Source organism: Lasioglossum baleicum, chromosome 15 (assembly GCF_051020765.1).
Source record: "Lasioglossum baleicum chromosome 15, iyLasBale1, whole genome shotgun sequence".
Lineage (NCBI taxonomy): Eukaryota > Metazoa > Arthropoda > Insecta > Hymenoptera > Halictidae > Lasioglossum > Lasioglossum baleicum.
In genome coordinates this window covers 1,489,056-1,505,385 of record NC_134943.1, presented here as the reverse complement: position 1 = coordinate 1,505,385, position 16,330 = coordinate 1,489,056, and the positions used below count along the sequence as shown (strand labels likewise).

At 40.3% G+C, this 16,330-nt stretch overlaps 1 protein-coding gene across 8 annotated transcripts in view; it reads left to right on the top strand.

The window, feature by feature from the left end:
* The window catches only part of LOC143216303 (uncharacterized), a 491,467-nt gene that overhangs the window by 62,149 nt on the left and 412,988 nt on the right, over positions 1-16,330 (top strand). For 3 of the 8 annotated variants that reach the window (XM_076439220.1, XM_076439218.1, XM_076439225.1), the window contains exon 2: positions 12,913-12,960. The exons of 4 other annotated variants lie outside the window; for them this stretch is intronic. In XM_076439220.1, the coding sequence (XP_076295335.1) occupies positions 12,915-12,960 (46 nt within the window). In that variant the 5' untranslated portion in view covers positions 12,913-12,914. Of the gene's footprint in view, positions 1-12,031; positions 12,205-12,912; positions 12,961-16,330 lie in introns of all 8 variants that reach the window. One more of the 8 variants, XM_076439224.1, reaches the window with a different exon arrangement.

Here is a 16,330-nt window from a genome sequence, read left to right as displayed (position 1 = left end):
ATAGGACTTATAGATCTCCGACAGTTAACTTACTACAGTCTTATTTTTTCTTCTTTCTTTCCAGATTTTACAAGTTGAGTATTGCCGTTTTGTCAGAAATTGTTAGAATTGACATTCAGGGATCGATTTTTTAAAAAAGTTCAGAGGCGGTCGTTTAAATGAAATTATTTGTAAAACAATTTTTATCAACTAAAAGGAAAAGAGGGTCGAAAAAGTCGCTCAATGTTGTTCCAGGATTGGGCGTAGCTTAAGAGCACCTCGATCAAATTATATGGCGAACTTTTCTACGTAGCAAAGCCATTAATAGACTGCGGATCTTTGTGCACAATAAAAATGTTCTACCTCAATTGCAACAAACTGGAGCAAAATAGAAATTGATTTTCCTCCGTAATAGGCTTACTAGGTTGAACATAATACAATAACAGACAAGAATAGGTTGATACAATTTATAATCGAACAAGAAGTAATTCAAGATGAATTGTGGGAAGTGCAATAAATCAATGAGACGTGATCGTGAAGTAGATAAAACAGAGATTAACTTCACCTATATCTCATCCAAACTTTACTTATCCTAACTCTAACCTAGACAGTCGTGATACCGTAAATTATACATATACATATGTATACATAGCCCAGACGTACTTAAGGTCTTGTGTTTTGTGGCTGGAGAAAAACTTTCTTTAAATCATAGGTAAATGTTATAAAATGGGTGAAATTCCTTTACTTTGTTACTAGTTTAATAAAAACATGAAATAATATTTTAGAACTATGAAACATAAATGTTTCTAGCCAATTACACATTCTCGAGCCTGATCGAAAAACATTTTGCCACGTCACGTATAGTATCGAGACAATTAGATGTTCCTAGAATTGTCGGATGTTACGCCTCTTTGATTGGCTTGCATCTCGAGTGCGTCGGAGACGAGAGTGAGAAATATTAATCCGTTACAATCTCATGACCCATATACATGCCCGTACGATGAATGATGAGTAGAATAAAGAGAAAAAGGTCTAAGAAACAGTTCTGAGAAGCTATGGGAGTGAGCTCATGAATATTTAAACAAGGTACATTTTGATACTGAAATAATATTTGTGAAAATAATTCAGCACGTGGACTGGCACATCACTCATAGATAGAGTGTGCTAAATTTTCTTATGGTCTGTAAAATATACGAGAATTGAAAAAGTGACTACCTTTTTATGTTATCAAATAAATTGATTTGATTTTACCCACTTTTTTTGTGGTCGCCGAGCGTGCGACCAACGTGTTAACTAATTCGTGTAATGTCCTAGCTTTTTGTGTCATATTCTACGATCAGAGTTTAACTTTCCATGTACTCGGTGCTTATACTCCGTAGCATTTAGCCGCACAAGTATACACGTAACTTGTAGAATTTGTAGTACTTAATGGCATTGTGCCTTCATTAGAAATGCAGGCAACAACAAAAGCTACAATTTCAAATGTCGGAGTGCCGCTGCGCATTACTTTCGGAGCAATTTTCCAAATTAAGTTATTCAAGTTCTCGTTATAATTTTGGTTCAACAGAGCAACACATCTCCGTAATAATCCTTCTACGCTCTGCTCTTCCTAAATAGTCGTTGTATCACATGGAAAATTTACAAAGTCCGAACATCTCTCATCAACACTTGGCAACGCGTAGACAATATTCACTAAGCATACTTCGCTTCTGTATAATGTCCGTATTTTCAATATTCCTGTGAATTTCCATCCGAAATTGTAGGATGATACCCTCGACATTGTTACACACACACGTATATATTATATATTCGTCTAGTACCATTGAAATTGGTTGACGTAGAAAAAAATCCAGCTGGAATAGAAATATGCCGTTTTGTAAAACGACAGCCGCTTTATTCATATATTCTGTTCTATGTAATTTAATATCTGGACTGCGAAAGTGTATGCAAAGCTATATTTTCGTAGGCAAATTTGCAAAACGCGAGGTTCAATGAAATTCAATTTCCCACGGAAATGATACCGGTATTATTAAATATTGTACGAGAATGTATGAAATGGTGTTAAACTGTCTACTTAGTTGTCTAATTTTTCATATCTAGACGCTACAAATAGATAAAGTTCCGCAGTTCTCGAGGAAACTACCGGCAACAAATTAAAACCACCGAGTCTCTCGAACTATTTCTAATTACACACGATATGAATCACTTTCGAGCTCTATAAGCCAACTATTCAGCAAAATTAAATGAAGTCCAAATGAAGTCACGCTGAATTATTCACGCCCGAGTACTGTCTAATTAGTGCAATTAAACGAGCTTTTCATGTTAACGAAACTCCCGCTTCTCCCCCTCTCTATCTTCTTTTATTCTAACTAAATTATACAGTAATTAGAAGAACGATCCTTTTTGTAGCAGGCTGCGCGAACCTAACACGCGTACTACTTCAAAGTAAAAATTGCCCAAACACAGGCGAGGGTACACGAACGTATTTAACATAGACTATTTGTAAGGAGGAAATTTTCACTCATTATTTTCCCCTGTCCACCCACCCGTCTATATTCCCACGCAGACCAAACTCATGTTTACAAAGTGCGTACTTATATTTCGAACGGTATCCCTTTCGATCCCCCACTGCTCGGCAACATATTTCCGGGAGAAGAAAATCGATTCCGGACACTTGGGAAACGGCGTCGGTTAGTACTAGAAGAAGTGTCGTAACTCCTAATTCCGAGCAACCATGGGTGGGAACGCACGTAACATCGTATATTTTCTGTGGCGCAGATGCGTTGCCTCTCCTCGGTGTCCCGGTCTCTGCACACGATCTAGCAAGAGGGGGATCCAGCAAAACGGGCTAAGTTTCGCGGCGTGTCTATCGTGCGTCCTCGCGACGCCTCCGCCAGAGAGTACTATAATTGGCCCACGATGGCGCGCGTTATAGCGAATATTAGCGCAAAAGTTTGGGTTTGTAGTGCCTTCTGTTGCTCTCCGTTGTCTTCAGTTTTCGGTGTATGCATTTTGCATGTCTCGTTATATCCTCTAGCTAATTCGTAGATTCATTGTGTATAGAGACATATTCGTTCATCTCGTTAGCGTTGCACAGTGAGAAAAATGCCCAATCTAGCTGGACAGAAGTCATTAATCTCGGGTATTTTTCTCACATAGCAACACATACCAGTAGCTTTCAGTGCTCGGTGGATTTAGTGTTAAAGTATCATGAATAGGAATATGACTTTTCTATTAAAAAACGATTAAGAACAATTCAGTTCCAAGCATTTAGCTCCGAGGAAAATTGTTATTTTCCGGTAAATGGTTAATGAGCAATATTTAGTACCTTTCACATTCTTCCATGATCGGCAAATTGATTATACGCACAATCGCGCAAGACAAGCCACTCGAGCTCGAGCATTGTTACGAATATGAATAAACGCTCGAAACGCCATAGTTCCCATAATTTATCGAGTGGTCCTCGAAGTAACCGACAGCACCTTGCGCAATACTCTGCACCGTGGTGAGGGAGAGAGAGAGAGGGAGAAGTTCGCAGGTGTCGAACGAAAGGTGTGTCATCGGTCGGGGAAATCTTTTCGTTTCTCTCACATGGCTTGGCGACGTAATTGCTGGGGCGCGATGCTTTGATGAATCAATCAGTCGTCTGGTGCAGTCGCGCGCAACTGCAGCCTCTGCAATTCAAATGAGAGTTTTCTTGAGACGCATGTCACCAGCCTGCCGACGGCTATACTCGCGCAGAGGTCAGGTCGCTCTGTGGAATCATTAACTCGCGCGACATCGACACACACGAACGCGAACACGCACGCGTACACACACAGATACACACGAGTCCTGATAAAGCGAGTTCCCGTTATCACGCAGCACGTTTCAGCACGGCGTCTATTAGCGACAAGCTAGAAGCTTCAATTTATGCCATTAACGCTTCTTTTTCGCGCTCCGTTACGATCCAGCAAGCATTTCAGGCAGCCTCTGCCATCCCGACCCGAGTTTACCCTCTGTTGTTGCGAATCATTTATTCCGTTTCAATGGCGAGCACTCGATGCATCGAATTAACTAGGCGAAACGCGGCGACAAAAAGGATTTTAGAGCGGTCCGGGCCGGACCGGGCCCCGTGACACCCCTGTTCATCCGTCTTTTGCCATTTTCGATAAAAGCCTGCGCGTGTCCCTATTGAAAAAAATCATTTCGAGACAAATTGTCAGGCGACGAGAGAGCGCCGGCCAAATTCGATTTCAAGATGGTAATGGCCAACGCGTGTGAAATGCGATTTTTACGCGGCGGCAGTTTCGCCGTGTAAGAAGAGGAGTTTAACGATGTCCATTTGTTGGGTTGTCTGTATCGCGTTGCAAAAGGGGCGAAGAATTTTGAGGGGATGAATGGAAAATCCGTGTTGCTGCGCCGCGATGTGACGTCTCGTGCGTGCGGAATGATTGCAGTAAAAAATACGTATCAAGATTTATAGCAACCAGCTGCACTTTGGTTTGTTACTGCGACCCTCTGCTAACGTTCATACGCGTTCTCATTGTTTGTCCTATAACTTGAATTATTCAAATAAAATTACCTCCTCTTGATAAGGTTTGACGATTTTAAAGATTTACTAAAACATTATAATTTTAAATTAGAATAATAGTAATATTTTATCGGCGCTACGGTTCGATCAGTTTCTACACTAAGTTATAGCTATGTTGTAGTAGGGCATTTTAACGTTTCGATTCGGGGTTTAAATCTGAGAGCAACGTTTTGGATCGGATTGGAATCAGTTAATGTCCTGAGCTATTTTATTGGACGAAATAGCTCTTTTTTCGTCTTTCTTTTCGTCCAATAAAATAGCTTACCACTATCCAATAAAATATTACCACACGCTTTTTCATTGAGAAATAGAGTATAAAGTATAGTATACAGTCTCTGTAGAAGAAAGAAAATAATTGAATAAGGTATGTACATTAAATTTTGTGGCTGTGACAACGGTACTTCGAAAAACATCAAAACTACAGAAAAATTATTTGGACGAAAGTTTTAAGCCACGAAGCAGCACCTAAAAGCCTCAGCTACCTGTGCCTTTGCACAAGCCATTCTCAAGATACGAACTGTCAAAGTTCATGTACAAAGTTCGACCGAACAGCCTTCCTCCGATGTACACGGGGTAATGTTAATGCCTGCGGCATGTCAACTTTGACACTTTATATCTCAAGAATGGCTTGCGCGAAAGATGTAGATAGGTACTATTTCGAAAACGTCTTAATGGCAACTACAAAACTATGGAATAAGTATTAAAAGTTCAACCGAAACCTTTCTAAAACTTTCCGTATCCATTGCAAGATCGACTGAACTTCAGCATGATCTTCTCTGGTACTTACTTCACACTCTATGGTTGTCGTGTAAAATTTCTTTTCTTATTTTACATACCACGTAATATAAACATAATTATTATAAATATATATAATGGATATCAACACAATTATACATGGTAATAAAACTTATTGTTACATACAGCATATTATATTTTGTTACAAAGAATCTGTTTTATCGCTTTGAGTGTAATTCCATTTCACTCCGAACATTATCTGATACACTAGCCATTATTTACGTTCGTACAGTTTCCTACAAATCATTCTTTCAAGTCTTTTTCGGAAACGAACGAGAAGGAGAACGCTTTATCTTGAGTAATTTCCCGAACTAAAACATAAAGTATTTCTTGAAATATTACTGTTGTAGCGAGCACGCATCTTTCTATACCTAGAAAGACGAAGTGACTTACCTTTAAAAAAAGCTTCGCAAAAAAATGTAGTTTCATTTCGAGAAAGACTCGTGCAGCTGCAATTCCAGATATTTCGTTGCAACTCGAATTTATCGAGAAAATAGCTGAATAAAAAGACATTTCTTAGATTGTACGTTGTAATATCAAACTTTTCTCTTTCGTACACATTTCTATCCAACTTCAATTTGGAGTTGGCTTGTGGATTTATCTCCGTTGTGTTGAATACTTTATAACAGTATTCTTTATATAAAGAGTGTCTGGCGTTAGATTTAGAGAGGAAACGCTATTAAAATATTCTGAATTGTGCAATTTACAGAATTGTGAATCTTACAATTTTTAGTAATATCAGTACACTGTAGTTCACAAACATAATGCTTATTCTTTTTTTTTTACCACGCTTATATTAGCTTCAGTTTTATTTGTTCCAACTTCCCAACAATTTTTAGTATTTTCTCTGTAATTCCGACGAATTGAAATTTTTTCAAGTCTTGTAGTAAACTAATTATTCTAACTTCTCAAAAAATGTCCAAGTGGTATGATCTGATATTAAAAAGGTTATCGTCCTTTCGAAAGTGTCCGAATATTATTGTGGTTCACTGTAAATACGTACACTATGACAGAAGCCAAGCTCCGAATCATCCTCACAGAATCACCCGAGTGAGCTGCGCGCCTAAAGCACATATCAGATGACAAAGTTACGCGAAACAGCTCCCATAACGTAACCTTCGTCGTACGCGTTAAGGGCCGAGTCGAATACCATTATGACAGCCGGTGCCATCCGTCGCAATTATGTGACACACCCTCTACACGCCACTTATCTTCCTCATAACTCAATACCTCGGCGCTGAGCGGTGTCTCTCTCGCTGTCATCGTATAAGACGATTACAAGCTCATCCGGGGTTCTCCCAGCGGAGTCACAGGAAGTCGGATCAAAAAGAGCAAGCAAAGAAGAGAAAAAGGATCGGCTCGATCAAAACTATCCCTACGCGAGTGTATATTCTATGGTGGTGCAGAGGAGTGGGAGGGAGGGGGGGGGTGTAGAGAGTTCCGTTCGTCTTGTGCATCTCTAATGCGACGGTACTTCCGAAGTGGGCGTTGCACACGTACGACAAAATTTATGGTGTAAGCTCCTTCGAATCGACGTGCGCTTTGCTGAAATTCTCAAGTGATCAGCGCGTAGGAAGTTCGCCGGATATTCCCGAATCTCTAATGCAATTCACGTAGAGACTAGTGCGCCTGTGGGAAATGTAGCTGGCCGGGGGGCCGCGCTGGTTCTCTGTGTGCGTGCCCGTCGATGTGTTCCGGTGAGAGAGGGAGAGAGGGTTGGTTCACGGCAACCCCCGGCAAGAAAGCTGTAAAGCGAGGAATAATCATTTTCGCGGTAGTGATAGTCCGGGATCCCGCAGTAAAAAAGTTAACCGCGCCAGGACCGAGTTTCCCTCGTTGTTACGATCCCCGTGCTGTACCTTGCCCGCGGAGTTATCGTCGCGAGGCAGTTCCAGAATAAAATACGGGTGGGATCCTGACGAGCTTCCGGGGCGCGATTCGGTAATAGGGTGCTGAAATATTGCTGAACCACTCGAACGAGATAGCGTGTGCACGGTTCCTCCGATAAGCGGAACACTTTTCCTGCTGGATACGAAAGAGAGAACGAACACGCAATTTGAAACGATCAAAACGGGTTTCGGCTGACGTGCCACCATCCAACCCACCCACACCCTACCCTATCGTTCCTGCATCAAGACGAACGTTTGTATTAACGAGAAAATGCGATTCCATTGCCGGAGTCATAAACATCGAATTTCTCTATGGTAACTCTTTAATAGGTTCCTTCATCGCGACTGTTTATGGGTGTGCCCTCTTCAAACCTCGCCTATACCATGCTACACCCTCTTGCCAACAGGAGACGATATTCCCGTTTTCGTATACATAGAGCGCAAACACATGCGGCAGACGTCTATCATCGACTATTAAACTTCGGGCACAGAGTCGCAGCGACGTTTGCAGTAAAGTCGGGATCAGTGCAACTTAACCGAGTCTTACTCGTATAATTTTCTTGCTTGCTGCCTCGTCTTCGGCATTGTCGGTGTATCTAGGTCTCCCGTCTTACCTAACAAACATTCAGGTACCTTTCGCAAATCCCGGATTTCCTACTTATCGCTAACAACGAGATTGTTTCGGTGCACCACTCCAGTGATCGAGACAATCCTGAAAACTCCAATTTTTCATGTAGGAAATCTAAAAAAATGTTTACCGTGAAACATTAGTAATATAATGTAACTGCAATACTACAGCAATGTTTACTAAACATGTGAATTTATCGTTAAAACTGACCTTATTCAAATCAATTTCGCCGATAGTCAATAAATGACAAGTTATTGTACATATTTTTCAAACCTCAGTTTTGTTAATTACACCTGAAATATTGACGATTACCAAGATCTTTCTGGCACAAAGAATAAAATCTTGTTATGTGTAATCCATATTATCCTGTTTAATTGTGTTTACGAATCAGTGACTCTGTTTTCTTTTAAAATTTCTTTTTAAAATGTGCAAGACCTTCAAAATATTAAGATTCTAATATTAATTTTCTCACGATTTAATGTGTCTGCATTTGTAGTAACTAGATTTTCCAGAACATTTGTCTCCATCTTCAAGTAATTAGAAACAAAAATGCATAAATATCGTTCAATATAAGTCTCTAAACTATGAAACTCGATCCTCGGGAACATCAGAACTGTGTACGCGTATATTAAATTAGACGCTCGGTGCGAAACTCCTCGTTTCTCATATGGTCCAGACATCTTTCCTTATTTATGATGAAATAAGAGGCTGTTAACAGGCTTTTTTGTACGCTCTGCCACACAGGAAACAGATGGGTGCCTGAGAAGTACTACTTACGTGAGAATTCGTTTCTTCCTCCACTTTGACACGGCCGGTTTCATATCACAGGAAGCTGGCAGCTAATGAGAAACATTTACTAAGTGTCCGTAGCACTAGTTTCATCAGGGTCCAACCTGTGGTACCATACTTTATAAAATTAGTGTACTTTATTGTAGAAATGAACACCTCTTCTGGTATGTTGTTGAGGTCCAAATTTTACGTCTGTAGCGTTTCGTTATAAAGTATTCCGTTAAGTTATAAATAATTCTCACGAGAGTCCCATTTATTTAATAGTGACTCAACCAAAAAATTAGGTGGCTTTATGCAAAAATAACGTCTCTGTTATTAAATTTTTTCTGATTTATCAAATTGTAAGCCGAGTGAAAAATAGACACATCGTTTTATATTGCTGGAGTGAGCAAATGATACAAAAATCATTTTATACACGTGTGGTATGTGCCTGGTTTTCACAAATCCCCTCAATCTTGAAGGGGTCGAAACAGATCATAATCTTTAAAGGCAAGGTTCGGCGAGTAAGAGGGATAATACAAATCAGTTTTGAATACATTTTACATTTTTAACTACAATCTACCCTTGCTGGCTACTGTTTTAGACTGTTTTATCGTCCAGCACAAAGTAATCACAAGGCCACGAGAATAACAAAAACTTGATTCTACCTGTCTTTCGTTACGTCCTTCTAATAGTTGGAAGGTCAGCCACCTAAATGGTTAACAAAACAATTTTCAAAAACTCACCGATAGCGTTTCGGATTTTCGTTCGGAATGCTCAATTAAAAGGGCGCGACACCGAGTAAAACGCTAACGAGTACCGCTTCAAAGTATCTAGTAAGACAATAGCCGGCTAAAACGAAACAAAACCGTTCGGGTCCTTTAAAGGATACCCGGTCGTTAGTTAAACTGAAAGCACTCGGTGCGTTTCCTGTCGGTTTACTCTGGGAACAGAGGATTTACGGATGCTTTAAGTAGACGATCACGAGGATTCCTTCCGTATCGATTCCCGCGGCTATCATAAAGGATCGAAGAGAAGAGAGACAGAGAGACAGAGTGACAGAGAGAGAGAAAGAGAGAAAGAGAGATATTCTTGGTGCACGCGTATCCGCCGGACGTCGCTCTTGGAACAATCTGTTTGACTGACACGCGGCGGAATTGAGCTTAATGGATTTCGGGTAATTACTTTTCCCTTTGAAAGACGCTGCCTCGTAGGAGAAGGAAAAAAAATGGCGCATAAAGGTCGGTTTACCCGCAAGCGGTTCGAGTGTTATAAAAGCCGTCGAAAGGCAAAAGACAGAGAGAGAGAGAGAGAGGGAGAGAAGAGATTCCATTGGGGCGTGTCTGAAACCGCGAGAACTGGATCCCGTCCCTAGTTACCCTAAAACATCATATGATGGCGGCTTTCAGATGACTAGCCGGGCCCAGGCGACGGGAGTAAAAGGGATCGCCTGCGATGGCCACGCTCGCGCACCCCGCAGAGTGGATATAAAGCGAGAGCACTCAGTGCGTTTCCTGTCGGAGCGCTCCGGAAGCGCAAGACACACATGTCGAGGCGAATACCGGCGTAGATTTCTCGCACGTGTTAGTACCGCGTGGCCGCATAAAAGGCTGTTCGTCCTGGAGCCGTTTGAAAAGTCCTTAAATTTTAATGTATAGCTCTCTAAGTCTCGTTGTTGTGCCCGCTATAAGGGATAAATGGGCGGGGAAAGAGACGAAGGGCGAGGGGCGAGGACGGCCCAGGGGGCGAATGGATACCTTGAGCATTATCCCCGCACGCGGTCTGGTTTGCATTAAACGAGCAATAGTGAATACGACGCACAACGAAAAAAAGAAAAAAATAAAAGCTCCTCAACGGAGGTTGTAAAGCCGGAGGAGATGGGATACTGCTATTGCTATTGCTACTGTTGCAGCCGGAGGAGGGTCGTGCCGACGAAGATGGGGACGCTATGAATGGCGATGAGTGGCGGGTAAAAGTTCGGGATCTTGTAAAATGAAGCCTTGGAAACAGTCCAGACAATTCCTGACCGCGGATTGAGATTTCACCGGAGATGCGTGGAGCACCGTTTGCGAAAACAGCGTAAACAGTACACGTGCCCGACTCGAGATTGCCTCGGCTCCCTGTAGTTTCGCGGGTCTGCGAGAGAAGAAAAATCTTCGCTGCCTTTTGATTTCACTTTTCCACCGTAGACATTTCGGCCAATCATCGAGTATTTCAGTCTTCTCTAATTAAGTTGCTCTCGTCGTTATTTTCGTCCAACGGTCTGCTCGATTTTTAGATCCCGTTTCGCTCGTTGTTAGTTGGACACGATATCAAGGAGAGAGATCGGCCGAGTTCTCTGATACGAATCGTATATTTCATCCAGCTTCAGTCTCGGGAGAAGTCCAACGATGGCGAAATGTCGAGCAGCGAAATATCGTATTCGAACGGGGTCACATCCACCTTTTGCCGTCCCGATAAAATTAAATCCAATGCCAGGACGATTCCAGGATAGATCCAAGTCACTTGAATTCACTGCCCATAAAAATCGCATTCCCGCTAATTCTTACGGATCGGGGGTAACGGAACGGCAAGGAAGAATCCTACGCGAAAAAGAAGCGATCCTCGCGACATTTAGCTCACATTTACGCTCCTTTATGGAGGCGTCTCGGCCCAGGGCGGAGGTATAAAAACTGGGACTTATCTTTATATGGTCTCTGATATCAACACCTCCACCCCGGCCCGTCTGTATAAGCCGATTACGTCCAGCTTTCGCATTCCGCTGCTCAGTTCCATCAATTTTCATTGTCGACCAGCGGAACTCGTACGCTCGTTGGAAACGCCACTCGCGAAGCACCGAAAGCTTTGGCCGTTTGCACGGACATTTACAGTAGTTTCACGTTATGTGTACACAAATCTCCGTCCGTATTATTCCTTTGAAAACAAGCCGAGATAACTCGCCCGGAAGCTTCTTTAATGGTGTTTGAAACACGCGAGGCTTGGTTGATCCACTGAATTAGATTTTTATGTTTATGTTCCAAATGTACAGGATGTTTAAGTGTCACCCATAGAATATCATCTTTAGTTTTGACAAAGTGGACAATTTTTTATGTGTAATTTGATTGGTATCAAGCGGCCAAAATCCCGAAAAGGTTGATTTCTCTCGTAGTTTTCTAGATCACCGATGTGTTGAATTCCGACGACGTAGGTCATACTTAAATTTCGATTGTAAGAAGCATGCAGCACATCATCTTCTTAACTGTGACCATAAATCAACTCGTGTAATACAAATTGGATATTCTTTTAAAAAACGGACACACTTAAAGGTTTAAAATTCTTGCAAAACAATATACACATTCTCAATAAATAAACTATAAAATAGCGGTTATAAAAGATAAATTCGTACGCTACATGTTTCAGGAAACATGCACACTTCTGACGTCCTAGTTCCTGAAGTACAATAGCAATTCCTGTGTCACGAATTTCACGGCGAGACGCAATCCTCAACTGATCTGTTAGGCAAGCGAACCTTTTTGGGCACAATTCCTATGCAGGTCATCCCGTAAAGAATTTTCATCTCGACAGGCATGACGGTAGGCGGTACACCTAATTCCTATCTTGATTGTCTACGTCGAGCAATCCCGATTTACCAAATATGGGTCGTCTAAAATGGTTCTTACTTTTGCATGACCCATCTCATATATGTCATATCTCATATCTCAAATACTGGTTGACATACATTTTTACATGTATTACCTTTGAAGATTTCTTGTTCACCATTCTGCAAGTATTATATGTACAATGATTTTCTTCACGGTACAGATTGTGTTAGTTTCTTTTCCTACATTTTAGCACTGCTTCGCAGTAGTGTACAGTTTCTGAATATAATAGGATTGAAGTATATTTTATACTTGTTCGTGTTTCTTTATTTGTAGTTTTTACAGAAACTTAAAAAATCACCATGCAGACATCTAGTTCGCATAAAGAATGCACACGGAACATTTCTGGGAAGCTGCAGGCATGCTGCTCTTGGCGTAAAACGGGATTTTATTTCTTAGAAAAAAGAGTAGTACAAAGTCAGCGCGTAGGACGCGGCACGAACTGTAGAGACAACTCTGATATGTAAATTTTTAGAACACTTCTATCTAATAAAAAGCGTACGCATGCATAGAAACAGAAAATGCGACATAATTAACGTTCATGTACTTGTCTTAACATGTGCTGAAGAAAAAACCTTGATTTATAATATTGTATATTTTCACAACACTTAATATTACAATCATGTTTCTCTTTATTTGCAGGTATGTCCGCTGTGATCCAATTCGAGTCTCGTATGGTCAAGTGTCTCGGTAACCGTTTTAACAATTTTTAATGTTCCTATTGTGTGTGTGTGCTTGGTTATATCTATTTACGTTTACGAAATAAAGTTACAAAACTTCTATATTGGGTACAAAGGTATTAACACAGATGATTAATTCACAATATACAGGGTGTCTCAGCTGATGGAGGCCACCTAAATGTCTCCTTTATTTTTACTGGCACAAAAAAATATTTGTGGCATAATTTAAATGGTATCGAAGAAGGAGTATCGTAGAAGAATAATTTTCTTTTGTCCGTTTATTCTTTCATAGTTTTTTTAAGGTCATCGTTATTTTTTATCGGAGAAACTTATTTCTTTTTTATTCCATCTTGTTAATGACTTAAGCATATTCAAATGTATTTTTTCAGCCGCTATAAGAAGGAATAAAAGAAAGTTTTCCCGATAAAAAAACAATGATCTTGAAAAAACTATGATAAATAACGAGACATAAGAAACTGTTTTTCTATGATATTCCACCTCCGATACCATTTAAATTAAGTCATGAATATATTTTGTGCCATTAAAAGTAAAGGAGATATTTAGGTGGCCTCCTTCAGCTGAGATACCCGGTATATTTAAATAATATAATTAATATTCTCGAATTTAAATTAACTTTTGTAGCTAACTTTATGTAAACTTCCAACAAACGTTCAACTTTGTAGTGCAGAAGTTGTGAAGTTAAATATGGCGTGAATCATTTCGAAGAGCTCCCTTCGTGTGATTTGCACGATAAAAGATTTCGATCACGTTAAACAATTTATCCAGCACAGTTATCAAAACCACTCCGCATAAAAAGCGTAAGATAACCTTGGCAACTGTGTAAAAGAGCGATGAAAAAACGTAATCGTTTCAAGAGCTGCCTGAACCGCGTGAGTCACCCGCAAAAGGTTTCGATCGGTCGGCTAACAGCGGAATAATTTCCGGCGATTACTTTAGGCGGTTTACCACCCGGTATAGTTATCTAAATAGCGTATCGCGATCTTGCTCATTACGCGGATGTTTCTGAATCCATGCTGAATCGCTGTAACGAGGTAGAACGGTGTATTTAACGACACCGCCGCCAATACATCCGCAAAATCTCGTTTGCCGCCCTTAAACGATCGCGTCCCCCGTGCTCGGTGCTCGCGAACCGCGTATCCGTACTCACGCTCGCCTATCCGCGTCTGGAATCCTTTGTTTCTTGATAGCGGCATATCCGCGCGTATATCTGTGCTACTAGCTTTTGTTACGAAAATGTTAGGCGTCTAGCTGCAGATCTTTTATTCTCTTTTACGAGGATTTCCTGTAGCGTAACGAGCGCGGACGGTTGACGTACGCCGCCCCCGCGCCGTTTCGCCGGTTTATCCAGCGGGATTTTCGTCGGCCCAGCTACGCTTCGCAACTCTTTCGCTCGTATCTGCTGAAATGGGAACACAAGCAGCCGGCCGGCTCTTCTGTACGAATATGCTTGCGTTCGTTTTTAATTTACTGTTTCATCGCCGGCCGCCCTGACCTATCCTCTCGCCCACACATCCCCTCCTCCCGGGCCCTCCACGTTATCGTTTCGGTTGGTTTTTAATTTGGAGAGGATAAGTGGTCTGTTTCATTTGGCGAATTTTGTTATCTCCCCCGACGCGAACTATGTATAAATTGCTTCACTGCCGCGCGGCGTTCCATACTAGTAATTGCTGTATTGAGCAATCGAGTTTCATCATCCCGAATGCTGACGATAATTATTCACTTTGGGGTAGTGTTGCCCTATCTGCGTGCGTCGAACAGTCTGAAGTCACGTCTAGTCCTGTCAACCCAGTCTATGCTCCCGAAATTAGGGAATTAAGTAGTTTCGTTTTTAAACTCTTGATGTAGGAGTTACAGTTTGCCCCACAAAAAAGTGACGAGAAATATGTCTCTGGAAATATTAATTGCCTTGCACTCGAAGCTATTTTGACTCCTGCAGTCGGACATTTTATTAATTTTTTTAATCAACTCATACCAACCTCGAGCATTTAGCAATTTGTTAAGTTCAAGACTAATGTTTTGAATTATAGTAATTTTTGCAAAGGATTAAATAAGTTGTTCTTAAGAAGTATACATTATATTCTTCCTGTATAAGGGAAGTACCTCCTTACTTAACTCTTGCCTCTTGCAATTGATGCAGAAAATGTTTATTTTGCAGGAAGATCTACAGGCTACTAATTACGTTTTCCAATAATTTGTTTTTTCCTTTTTTAATGTGCAAATTTTGTGTTTGAAGCATGTGAATCACGTGTATTTATGAGTCACCGTGTATAAATTAGTTCTCGACCAGGACTAACCGAAGTTGGGTAGATGAAGGATGGACTGACGCGAGGAATTTGATTTCCTGGAAGTGTGATGATCCGTTGGGATTTCTCGAAAAGGACCAGTCATTAAGAACTGCCCCACGGTCGAGACTATCAAATGTACATATGCTGGATTTATGAGAGCCGTGCAGGGACCTACCACCTTTATAAATTAGTCGCTTTGTTAAAATTATTCCAGTCCGTGTACACAGTCAAACAACAATCACTGAACCGGTTTAGCGAGGATTTAAATTCAACCGTCGAGTTATATTTGATAACATTTCACAAATTTTATTTGCGTGCACTGTTTTCTGTAATTATTTTAGTAAATGCCATTGTAAATTGAAAGCCCGTGTTACAAACATAACGAAAAGATCATTCCTGTTGTATTATGTAAATATGCTCCGGACCAATATTTATTAATCAAGAAATCATTTCGGAAGTTTGAATTTCAACAACGCTGTTCTTTCGTTGATTCAATTATGGTATGAAATAATATAAACATCGATGAATTTTTATATTTTTGTGAATGAATAACAAATAATGACTAGAGAATATGAGGATTACTAAATTCATACGAGTTGATTTATGATTATAAATATTGGCTAATGCTAATTTTATTAATCTCGTCAGCGTGTGTTCAAAATTAATTGAACAATTGTAACATGTGTTATATTAACAACACTTTAAATAGCTACATCGTGTTATTAACTTTAGAATATTTGAGTTAATAATTTATCTCTTACTCTCATCATCGGTACATGTTATGGAAATGTTCATTTTGAGAAACATTTTTATTATTAATTTGGTGCATACGAAATGTTCGATTTGATGAAGATCGGAGTGCTGTTGTCCTGCTGATAAAAAGCTTGAAGTTTGTTTAAACAAATCAGATTGGTAAGTGCATGAAGAATTTGGTAATTTTTGTAAGTAACAATAAGGTAATCGAAGGAAAATAAATCAAACAGTAGAAAAAACTCATATTCAGTACAACAGACATTACAAATAATGTTAACGCTATGCTTGGAAAGGAAGACTTTGTTGTTAATCAAAGATTGA